The sequence below is a fragment of the Rana temporaria genome, chromosome 4 (genome assembly GCF_905171775.1).
Source record: "Rana temporaria chromosome 4, aRanTem1.1, whole genome shotgun sequence".
NCBI lineage: Eukaryota > Metazoa > Chordata > Amphibia > Anura > Ranidae > Rana > Rana temporaria.
The window spans coordinates 122723474-122735952 of record NC_053492.1 but is presented as its reverse complement, the minus strand read 5'-3'; the positions used below and the strand labels follow the sequence as shown (position 1 = coordinate 122735952).

General features: G+C 44.3%; 1 protein-coding gene across 3 annotated transcripts in view; it reads right to left on the bottom strand.

The window, feature by feature from the left end:
* Positions 1-12479, bottom strand: part of LOC120936554 (beta-galactoside alpha-2,6-sialyltransferase 1-like) — a 64599-nt gene that overhangs the window by 18730 nt on the left and 33390 nt on the right. For all 3 annotated transcript variants that reach the window (XM_040349001.1, XM_040348999.1, XM_040349000.1), the window contains exon 2: positions 3432-4060. In XM_040349001.1, the coding sequence (XP_040204935.1) occupies positions 3432-4050 (619 nt within the window). In that variant the 5' untranslated portion in view covers positions 4051-4060. The remainder of the gene's footprint in view (positions 1-3431; positions 4061-12479) is intronic.

Sequence of the window (12479 nt, the reverse complement as noted above, 5' to 3'; positions counted from 1 at the left end):
GGAGAGAGGTAAGGTACCATACTCTTCTCCACTGCTGTTCTGGATCCCAGTGCATCTTTATTAAAGGGGTGGTTCACCCTAAAAACTACTTTTTCTTACTACACTGGCCCCGCACATTACAATACGATTAAGCCTATTATCTTTTTTTTATGCTGTACATACCTTTGTACAGCTATTCACCCGTGGCTTCCGGGTTGCGAGTCCCAAGGGAGTGGGCGTTCCTAACATGTCTGTGATTGACGTTTTGACCAAAAACAAGCTCCCCCCGTCGCGTAAGCCGCGTCACGGTTGGCGAAGGGAGCCGAACGGCGATGCGCATGCACAGTATAGCGCCGACTCGCCGTTCGGCTCCTTACGCGACGGGGGGAGCTCGTGTTAGGAACGCCCACTCCCGCGGGACTCGCAACCCGGAAGCCACGGGTGAATAGCTGTACGAAGGTATGTACAGCATCAAAAAAAAGATAATAGGCTTAATCGTATTGTAATGTGGGGGGCAAGTGTAATAAGAAAAAGTAGTTTTTAGGGTGAACCACCCCTTTAAGAAGAACACATATTACAAAGACATTACGTTCTGTACACCAAATGTAAATCGAACATCTCCAGGCTGCAATATTGCATTGTTTTTTTACAGAAAATTACAGTGCTGCAGGTTGAAGGTCCATGCACACTGGGCTTAAAAAAAATAAAATTGCTGCTTCTACTGGAGTTTTGAGTTCTGCCTGTAGAAGCAGCTCAATGTTATCCTGTTGTCCATGCACATTAGGACGTTTAGAGGCATATTTTAAACCCCCTGGCGGTGTTCCCGAGTCTGACTCTGGGTTACATTTTTTTGCTGCGATCGGTAACCCCGAGTCAGACTCTGGCTCGCCTCGCTGAATCCACAGGCAGTGTTTACTTACCTTGTCCCTGGATCCAGCGATGCCACCGCGCTGTGTGAGCGATCTCCGTTCCCTGCGACGTTACGACGCACGAGGGCGGAGAACGGCGCCAAATTCAAAAATTTAAACAAACACATTACATACAGTATACTGTAATCTTATAGATTACAGTACTGTATATAACAAATACACCCCCCCCCTTGTCCCTAGTGGTCTGCCCAGTGCTCTACATGTTCTTTTATATAATATAAACTGTTCTTTCTGCCTGCAAACTGTAGATTGTCCATAGCAACCAAAAGTGTCCCTTTATGTCAAAAATGGTTTTAGAGCAGCTAGAAAGCGATAATAAATTATAATCACTTGCAGAATTGTGCGATAGCGATTTGTGGGGAAATTCGTCATAAAAAAATAAAAGTAATGACAGCGACAATTCTGCAACTGAGCAAATTTCTGTGATTTTGAGTTGATTACATTATTGAATAATTTTTATTATAATTATATTATTATTTGTTATAATTATTTATAATTATTTATTATATTATAATTTATAATTTTGTTTTTAAAAAAATGTCATACCCGGGATGCCTACTAGACTCTTGTTTGGTCAGATTTAAGTGAGTTATTCCTAAGAATAATGGTACCGATTTCAGCACCTAAAATCTGAAATAATCATACCGCTAGGGAGGTTAAGCTTAGCATTTAGAGGGAAAAAACTCTTCTGGATCACATTTTTGGGAAGAGTTTTCTGGCAGAGAAAAGCGCTAAAAGCTCCTAATGCCTGTACAAAAACACTCTATGTGAGGTTTTTCTCTGTCAAAAGAACTGACGTTTTTTTTTAAGCCCAGTGTGCGTGGTCCCTGGAAAAAAAAAGAAATTTTTTATTAACATTAAACTACAATATGGCTTTATGTAGCAATTGTATATGTTATATGACATTAATGTTGGTTTAGAATTTAGAAGTCTCATTGTGACATCAAAAAACCCAACAATAGGAGCGGGTTAGCTGGCACAAGTTTTAATGTGTCTTGTCATATATGTGTATTTTATAATTTTGCAATAAAGATCAATTTTTGTATGTTGAATGGGAGTACTTACGAGCTCATGTTCGTCTCCGGGGATGTCTTGATTTCAGGATTTATAAGTAAGCAGTAAAAATGTTTAGTATCCTTATTCACCTATACAGACAGGGTCTGAGCATTATCCAGTTCGGATTTTTAAGTAGATTTTGGTATTTTATAGTGGATTTGCTCCCCCACTTAATTACAGGTTTAAGTGTTTTTAAACCTTGTAGGACTCCATATTGTGGCTTGTTCGTGTCGTGTGTATCTTAAAAGGTTACAACTCGCAAAGAAACTTTACACTGGGCTAAAAAGTAAAAAGAAAATGATGCTGGACAGGCCAGAGATCCACTTTAACAAAGGTAAAAAAAAGTGTTTAGGACATAAATGTTTGTGTTGGTTATTCTTTTTTTATTTTTTTATTCTCTTTTTTATTATATAATCAAGTATTGACAGAAACATGTGTAGAAATCATAATCCTATATCCAATATCTTTAATCCATCAAATCTATACATTTATTCTCCCTATCCCCTCCCCCAAAACAACAAAAAAAAATTCCTCTCCTCTCCCCCCCCCCCCCCAAATCCCTACACCTCCATTAAATTCCTCCAACCTCCAGATTCCCTAAACTCAGACCATATTCCCCATATATTCCAATATGTCTCCAGTGAGTCCTCTACTGTGTGGGTTGTTTCCTCTATAGCTCTTACTATTTCAACCCCTACTACCCATTCCTTAATACTCTGCACTTCTTGGGTCCTCCATGTTGGTTTTTCTTAAACAGTAAAAGAGGTAACGATGTTCTACTCAGCAACCTAATGAATATTTGTTTTCATTTTCTAACTTTGGAAACATGCTATGGCAGTACAACTATATTATTTGAATACTCTAAGAGCCCTATCACGCGGGGCGGATCAGTAATGATCCGCCTCCGTGTGTCCGTAAGCTCAACGGGGATCGTATATCCCCGCTGAGCCGGCGGCTGACAGGGCGGTCCCCACACACTGTGCAGGGACCGACCTGTCTTTTCTCCGCTCTCCCCAATGGGGGAACGGATGGACACGGACCGTGTGTCCGTGTTCATCCGATCCGATCCGCAGACAGAAGAAAAAATAGGGTTTTCTTCCGTCCGCAAAATCGGATCTTTGCGGAGGCGGGTGATTACGGATGTCAGCGGATGTTTATCCGCTGACACCCGCAATTTACATAGGGACCAATGTATGTCCCTTTTTCATCCGCAAACGGATGAATGAAAAAGCGGAAATACGGTCCGCACATGTGAAAGGGGCCTTATACTAATATACTTTGTTTATTTGGTAGTATTCTTTTTTTATTTTATTTTTTTGCTTTTTGGAGTGTTGTGATTGTTCCTATATGCTCAAAAATATTTTTAGATCAAAGTATTTATGGCATGCTTGCTTTGCTGTTTTTGAAAAGCCAAAATACTTTCTTGATTTAGAAAGCTAAAAAATACTGCGCCTTGGCATAGCTCACCAATCTCCTGCCCGAGTCTTGAGGATTTCATAGACCCTGCTGATATTACGACAGCACAACGCCCAAGCTTTCCAACTTCTTCTTGAAGACTCTTCTTGGGCAAGTATTGGCTCCAGGAAGTGGCAGTAGGAGGGAGATCAGAGGCCATAAGCGGTGACATGTTTACCCTGTTCTTAAGATGGCATAGGATTTCTGCTGCACTGTTATTCTGCTTAATATGTCCTTTAAATTTAACTTTGTACTTGTTCAGTTTTTGGTAATTATTCCTCACACGTTTCAATCTCAGTACAAGGTCATTTGATGTCATCTCTTTAGGCCACAGCTTGGACCCAGGTTTTCTTCCCATTAACCTCTCATTCTTTTTTTTAAGAATGTCAAAGACAGGTGGTACCCAAGGAGTATTCTTCACAGTTGTCAATTTCTCTGTAATATTTGTATGAAGTAAATCTGTATTCCTCTCTGTGTGGACCTTATATTGCCTGGGTATGACAACCTGATAACCACTCTGTAATTTGGTGTCAACATTAGTGGTATGCCAATATAGATCCAGAAAGAGGAACCAGAGACCAATAAGCAGCAATGAGGATGCAAAACCAACTTTATAGATGAACCGGGCCATGAGTATAGATCTAGAAACAAAAAGACACAAAACAATATTGTAGAACCCCAATTCCAGAAAAGTTGGAACATTGTGTAAAATCTATTAAAACAGAATGCAGTAATTAAAAAATCTCATAAACCTATATTTTATTCACAAAAGAAAACATATAAAATGTTTGAACTGAGAAAATGTACAATTTTAAGAAAAAAAAAATTAATTAAATTGGTGGCAGCAACATGCCTCAAAAAAGTTAAGACAGGGCCATGTTTAGCATGGTGTAGCATCTCCTCTTCTTTTAACAACACTGCAAATGCCTGGGAACTGAGGAGACCAGTTGCTGAAGTTTTGGCTGAGGAATGTTGCCCCAGTCTTTCCTGATATAAAATTCTAACTGAACAGTCCTGGAACTTCTTTGTCATATGTTTTGTTTCAAGATGAGTCAGATATTTTGAATTGGTGACTGCAGGCAGGCCAGTTAGGCCCCATGCACACGAGACGCTGGTAAATGCTGGTAAATGCGTGTTCAGAGGCAGTTGGACAGCTTTTTCAACTACCCCTGAACACATTCAATGTTATCCTATGTGTCCATGCACACAGTCACGTTTTTCAGCAGTTGCGTTTATCCTCGTTTTTTCAGAAGCAAAAAAATGGGTTCAGACGCAAACGTTTCCAGGTTTCAGACGCCAAATGCGGCAAAACGCCGCTTAACGCCGGATTTCGTTTATAGGCGTTTTTAAAGGTGACTTATTTTTTTACATTAGAAATCTCAAACATGATGGCAAATGATGAAAAACCATTAAAAAAACATAAACAAAACTGTAATTGCTTGCATTGCATTATGGACAAACCACAACTTGTGGCAGGTGACGTGGCAGGTGACGTGACAAGTGGACAATCCACAACTTGTGGCAGGTGTCAAGGCAAGTGGACACTCCACAACTTGTGACAGGTGACGTGGCAAGGTGACGTGACAAGTGGACAATCCACAACTTGTGGCAGGTGTTGTGGCAAGTGGACACTCCACAACTTGTGGCAGGTGACGTGGCAGGTGATGTGACCAGGTGACATGGCAAGTGGATATTCCACAACTTGTGGCAGGTGACGTGGCCAGGTGATGTGGCCAGGTGATGTGGCAAGTGGACAATCCCCAACTTGTGGCAGGTGACGTGGCCAGTGGACAATCCACAACTTGTTGCAGGTGACATGGCCAGGTGATGTGGCAGGTGATGTGGCCAGTGGACAATCCACAACTTGTGGCAGGTGATGTGGCAAGTGGACAATCCACAACTTGTTGCAGGTGACGTGGCCAGGTGACGTGGCCAGGTGACGTGGCAGGTGATGTGGCCAGTGGACAATCCACAACTTGTGGCAGGTGACGTGGCCAGGTGACGTGGCCAGGTGACGTGGCCAGTGGACAATCCACAACTTGTGGCCAGGTGACGTGACAAGTGGACAATTCACAACTTGTGACAGGTGACGAGGCCAGGTGACCTGGCAGGTGATGTGGCCAGGTGACGTGGCCAGTGGACAATCCGCAACTTGTGTCAGGTGATGTGGCCAGTGGACAATCCACAACTTGTGGCCAGGTAACGTGGTAAGTGGACAATCCACAACTTGTGGCAGGTGACGTGGCCAGGTAAAGTAAAAAAGAAAGAAGAAAGAAAAAATAAAAGAGAAAAGAAAAACAAGAAAAACAAAACCTGCGCGTATGTGAAGTGGACGTGAGGAAGGTAAATGTGAGCAACAGACTGCTGCCCCCCTTAAAACATGTTTTCCAAGAAAAACATAAATAATGCAAATATAAAAGGTAGGGGTAGTGGCGCTGTCTGTTTGTTCCCTGTGTGACCAGGGTGTAATCTGGCTAATAAGCCTATGAACAATCCTAAAGCTAAATAGCGAGGATCATGTATTGAATGTGGATAATACAAATACTGTGATATAGTGAAGCTAAATAGCCACTGGATGGCGATGATAGAGCCTGTGAATTGGCTATACAAATCAAAGTATTTAGTGCAGGTGCACAGGAGGTGTGACCAACTAATTAATAACAAGACATAAAAAATTATAAAAAATTAAAATATTAAGTAGAGTATGTCCACAAACCAATGTGTGAGGTAAGTGATTCTAAACAATAAAGCAATATAAATCATCCACAGATAGCGGCAAATGTGATATACTAAATAAACAATATAATGTGACAACCATCTGTAAAAAGTCAGATTAAAGTCAGATTAAAGTCCTTCCAACTGGTAGCAATAAGTAAATGACAACATAAAGCAGTTCATTCAAAGGGTGTCATCTTAGTGGCTTGCTTGGTGAACAAACATAATACTTCAGGTGCTCCGGTGCTCCCCCTTATGCGTCCCCCCTCACCAGAGTTGAGCACCCCTACAGGGGTAAACAGCGTAAATAGGATATCCACCAGGTGTTCCACAGCACAGATCTCCAGGCACTGGATTTCCCGGCGTTTCCTTTAAATTCCACAATGGAGCAAATATGCGGCGTGCGCTCCAGGTGCGTTCCAGACGAGCTGGAACGCACCTGGAGCGCACGCCGCTCTACAGCTCAGTCACTAGTGCCGGACGCAAAGTGCTCAGTGGGAACACTGCTGGCTCAGCAGCCTTTTGTTTTTATACCCTACGGCTGGGATATCTTACCAGTCTGGACTTTTTAAACTTTCCATTTTTATTTTCATTTTGTTTTGAGCCCCTGTTACCCTTTGTATTTTTGTCACCTGGCGTGGCCAGGTGACGTGGCAAGTGGACAATTCATAACTCGTGGCAAGTGGACAATTCATAACTCGTGGCAGGTGACTTGGCCAGGTGACGTGGCCAGTGGACAATCCACAACTTGTGGCCAGGTGATGTGCCAGGTGATGTGGCCAGGTGACATGGCCAGGTGACGTGGCAAGTGGACAATCCACAATTTGTGGCAGGTGACATGGCCAGGTGATGTGGCCAGTGGACAATCCACAACTTGTGGCAGGTGACGTGGCCAGTTGACATGGCAGGTGACGTGGACAATCCACAACTTGTGGCAGGTGGCGTGGCCAGGTGACGTGGCAGGTGATGTGGCCAGGTGACGTGGCCAGTGGACAATCCACAACTTGTGGCAGGTGGCGTGGCCAGGTGATGTGGCAAGTGGACAATTCACAACTTGTGGCAGGTGATGTGGCCAGGTAACGTGGCAAGTGGACAATTCACAACTTGTGGTAGGTGACGTGGCCAGGTAACGTGGCAAGTGGACAATTCACAAATTGTTGCGTGTGACGTGGCAAGTGGACAATCCGCAGCTTGTGGCAGGTGATGTGGCAAGTGACACGCTAAATACAAGTACACTGCTGCTCTCTTAGCTGCTACTCACTCTGGTCTCACAAAATGGCTGAAATGGTTAAATAATACTGTGTTTTGAGCTTAGCGAGGGTCTTATGATGTTTCTTAACTAAACGCTTATAAACGCAAACGCGGTAAAACGTGATAAAACGCGGCAAAAACAGGCATTTTAAAACGCCGGTTTTAGCCTTTAACCACTTAAGCCCCGGACCAATATGCTGGCTAAAGACCCAAGGGGTTTTTACAGTTCGGGACTGCGTCGCTTTAACAGACAATTGCGCGGTCGTGCGACGTGGCTCCCAAACAAATTGGCGTCCTTTTTTCCCCACAAATAGAGCTTTCTTTTGGTGGTATTTGATCACCTCTGTGGTTTTTATTTTTTGCGCTATAAACAAAAATAGAGCGACAATTTTTTTAAAAATGCAATATTTTTTACTTTTTGCTGTAATAAATATCCCCCAAAAACATATATAAACATTTTTTTTCCCTCAGTTTAGGCCGATACGTATTCTTCTACCTATTTTTGGTAAAAAAAAACGCAATAATCGTTTATCGGTTGGTTTGCGCAAAATTTATAGCGTTTACAAAATAGGGGATAGTTTTTTTGCATTTTTATTTTTTTTATTTTTTTTACTAGTAATGGCGGCGATCAGCGATTTTTTTCGTGACTGCGACATTATGGCGGACACTTCGGACAATTTTGACACATTTTTGGGACCATTGTCATTTTCACAGCAAAAAATGCATTTAAATTGCATTCTTTATTGTGAAAATGACAGTTGCAGTTTGGGAGTTAAACACAGGGGGCGCTGTAACATTTAGGGATCACCTAGTGTGTGTTTACTAGTGTAGGGGGGTGTGGCTGTAGGACTAACACCATCGATCGAGTCTTCCCTATAAAAGGGATCACTCGATCGATGCGGACCCGGCTTTACACACGGCTCTCCCCGTTCTTCAGCTCCGGGGAGCGATCGCGATGGAGCGGCTAAAAACAAATAGCCGCGCCGTCGTCCCGGATCGCTCCCCGAGCGGACCCGACCTCCGCATGTACCGGGGGGGGTCCCGATCGGACCCCCCACCCACGTCTAGCAGAGGACGTACAGGTACGTGGATGTGCCTGTCCGTGCCATTCTGCCAACGTAAATGTACATGAGGAGGTCGGGAACTGGTTAAAAACGCGTGTTTAGCAGAGTTTGCACCGGCGTCCCGTATGCATGGGGCCTTAAGCACCCAGACTTTTCTATTAAAAAGCTATGCTGTTGCACCGCCGTCTGGTTCTCTTCTGCTCTCCGGGCGTCTTCTCCGCTCTCCAGGGGGTCTTCTCCACTCTCCGGGGGTCTTCTTCCATCTTCTCCGCTGTCATCTTGGCGCTCCCCGGTTCTTCTTTGAGAGATCTGGTAGGTACCCTTAGTAAAAATTATGAAGCAGTGGCTGTCACCTTTCCTCCTCTTTCCACAGATCCGACCCACCGGGTCATACCGGGAGACAAAGTCCTAATAAAACAACTCTCAGTGAGAAGACATATAGAACCCGTTTACACCAGCCCACACGAAGTAGAAAAAGTCTCCAGAACTGCTGTACTTACTTCCCAGGGACCACAATGGATCCATGCATCCCGGATAAAGAAGACACCCCTTTCACTTTCAACTCCGGAGGCACCAACAGAAGAGCAGAAAAGGAGGGATCAACAAGTCGCACAACTGGAGGACTTGATCCAAGGATTGGAACAGGTCACAGTGCAACTACCTTGAACATTGTCAAAGACTGGCCCCAATTTGGGCCCCCGTTTCGGTCCCAAACCCCTTACCAGTTTCAAATCCCCCACCCGAGCACAGACAATATAGCAATAATCACAACATGCCTGATTCTCCTTATAACATTTTTTTTGTTGTTGTTGGCTCACAAATGGATGCGGAATAATGAGGCATATACCTGTAGGAAAGGACTTAGACGGGTCAAAGAGAGAGTCTAATAAAATGTTGTTACTGAAATTTAAGTATGCTTATGCTAAGAAATCAGGATATGACAAATGTTGGATATGTACTAAACTCCATCCTAGCACTGCTAGAATTCCCCTAATGGCAGTACCCCTAAATTTGCATGCACAGTTCGATCGGCGCGGGGACGCTCCTGATTTAAATAGTTAACTCCCCCTACCCACGGAATTTGAATTCCGCCGGGGGGTTTACGATACGCCGCCGCAAGTTTTGAGGTAAGTGCTTTCTGAATACAGCAATTGCCTCAAAAACTTGCACCGGCGGATCGTAAATCAGATAGATTACGAGGATCAAAAGATCCGCTAATCTATCTGAATCTACCCCAGTATCTACATCTGTTGTGGGAAAACCTGTCACCCCTGGATTCCCACTGAGCCTCAGGGATGGTGTTATCTTGCATCTTTAGTTCCCATCATGGGCGTAGTAGGTGGTAACATGGGAAGACATCTCATTGAAGTTAGTATGCATCCTAGGTACCCCCTCAAACATCGCAATAAAAGGGAATTATTTTTGGAAAAGGATATGGCATTGGCATGGTTTCCCTCGTGGAGCGGGTGGGGAATTGACTTAATGAAAAGGTTAAATAATTACACTGGAATCATTGATGAAATAATGGAAAATAATTCTGATGATATTACTAAATGAAATTAAGAAGTTAGAGCAATTAGGAAACAATTAGAATTACATGAGTAAGCCATAGAATCCATGAGTGCTGCACTCACGGACCTGTGTGAGGTCACTGAGGACTATGAGTGCTGCACATGGATCCATAACACATCTGTTGAGGTGCCTGATTATTATGATATAATCGCGCAAAATAGAAAGGAAGTAAATAAATTACAACAGGATACAAGAGATATTGCTAAAACATGGAGCCCATTTGGTGGAGAAGATTTTGGCTTAAAAGGAATCTTCTCCGGGTTAAAAGATATTGTGATGATTATTATAATGATATTGATTTGCGCTTTTGTTATATATCTGATTGCTAAAATAACTCTTTGGGCTATTGGAAGAAGCCGGAGCCCGGTAAGCGGCGGAGGGCGCAAGAGATCGGCGGGAGGGGGGGCACCTCTCCCGCCGCCGATAACGGTGATCTTGCGATGAATCCGCTGCGGAGACCATGGTTATCATTGAAAGGACCGCTCACTGAAAAGATGGATATCTCAGTTGTGGCAGCAGCTGCTGCGGTTACCGAGATATCCATCTTTAAAAAAATTACGTATATATACAGTGAGCTACACTTCGTGGCACTTTTCTCTCCTTTTTGTTTTTGCACATCTGGAAAGGCACCATCAACGCTGAAAGATAGAGCAGCATATGCCCCCATCCACAGGACGGCTTTTTCAGAGAAGTCCTTGCTTATTTCAGCAGGATAATGCTAAGCCACATACTGCATTTATGACAACAGCATAGCTATTTAATAGAAAAGTCTGGGTTCTTAAGGCCCCATGCATACGGGACGCCGGTGCAAACTCTGCTTAACACACGTTTTTAAAGGCTAAAACCGGCGTTTAAAAACGCCTGTTTTGCCGCGAATTTCGCGGCGTTTTAACGCGTTTGCGTTTATAAGCGTTTAGTTAAGAAACATCATAAGACCCTCCCTAAGATCAAAAAAACAGTATTATTTAACCATTTCAGCCATTTTGTGAGACCAGAGTGAGTATCAGCTGAGAGAGCAGCAGTGTACTTGTATTTAGCGTGTCACTTGCCACATCACCTGCCACAAGCTGCGGATCGTCCACTTGCCACGTCACCTGCCACAAGTTGTGAATTGTCCACTTGCCACGTTATCTGGCCACGTCACCTGCCACAAGTTGTGAATTGTCCACTTGCCACATCACCTGGCCACGCCACCTGCCACAAGTTGTGGATTGTCCACTGGCCACGTCACCTGGCCACATCACCTGCCACGTCACCTGGCCACGTCACCTGCCACAAGTTGTGGATTGTCCACTGGCCACGTCACCTGCCATGTCAACTGGCCACGTCACCTGCCACAAGTTGTGGATTGTCCACTTGCCACGTCACCTGACCACGTCACCTGCCACAAGTTGTGGATTATCCACTTACCAAATCACCTGGCCACGTCACCTGCCACAAGTTGTGGTATTGTCCACTGGCCACATCACCTGGCCACGACACCTGCCACAAATTGTGGATTGTCCACTTGCCACGTCACCTGGCCATGTCACCTGACCACGTCACCTGTTCACATCACCTGGCCACAAATTGTGGATTGTCCACTGGCCATGTCACCTGGCCACGTCACCTGCCACAAGTTGTGAATTGTCCACTTGCCATGTCACCTGCCACGTCACCTGGCCACGCCACCTGCCACAAGTTGTGGATTGTTCACTGGCCACGTCACCTGGCCACGTCACCTGCCACGTCACCTGCCACGTCACCTGCCACAAGTTGTGGATTGTCCACTTGCCACATCACCTGGCCACGTCACCTGCCACGTCACCTGCCACAAGTTGTGGATTGTCAAGGTTTAGTTGGTCACACAGAAAATAGATTTCTATGTTTAACACACGTTGTATAATTGTGACGTACTGTATTGCCAGAAAAAAACGCCCAAAAAAAACGACCGAACGACCGACGCTCAGGTGTGAATGCAGCCTTAAGAGTCAAAAAATTAATGGAAACAGGGGGTTTCCTTATTTTCACTATAAATTGTGGTTGTGTACTCAATATGTTTATGTGATGTACAATGTTGTTTTTCTTTTGCTGTTTCCTTTTTTTGATATGTAAACAATAATAAAAAGTAAATTCTCTCTAAAAAAAAAAACATGTCATACTTACCTCCACTGTGCACTTTGTTTTGCACAGAGTGGCCCCCGATCGTCCTCTTCTGGGGTGCCACAGCGGCTCTCGCGGCTCCTCCCAGCAATAGAAAACCCCCTCTGGGAAGCTCCATACCAAGGGGGTTACCTTGCAGGCGTTCTCCCATGTCATACAGTCGGCGTACATAGACCCTGCTTCCCGGCGGCCGTGTCATTGGATTTGATTGACAGCAGCTGGAGCCAATGGCTGTGCTGCTATCAATCTATACAATGAAGAGCCTAGAAGCCGTGGGGAGAATGAGAATGATGCGGGATCGCGCCCACAGAAGTTC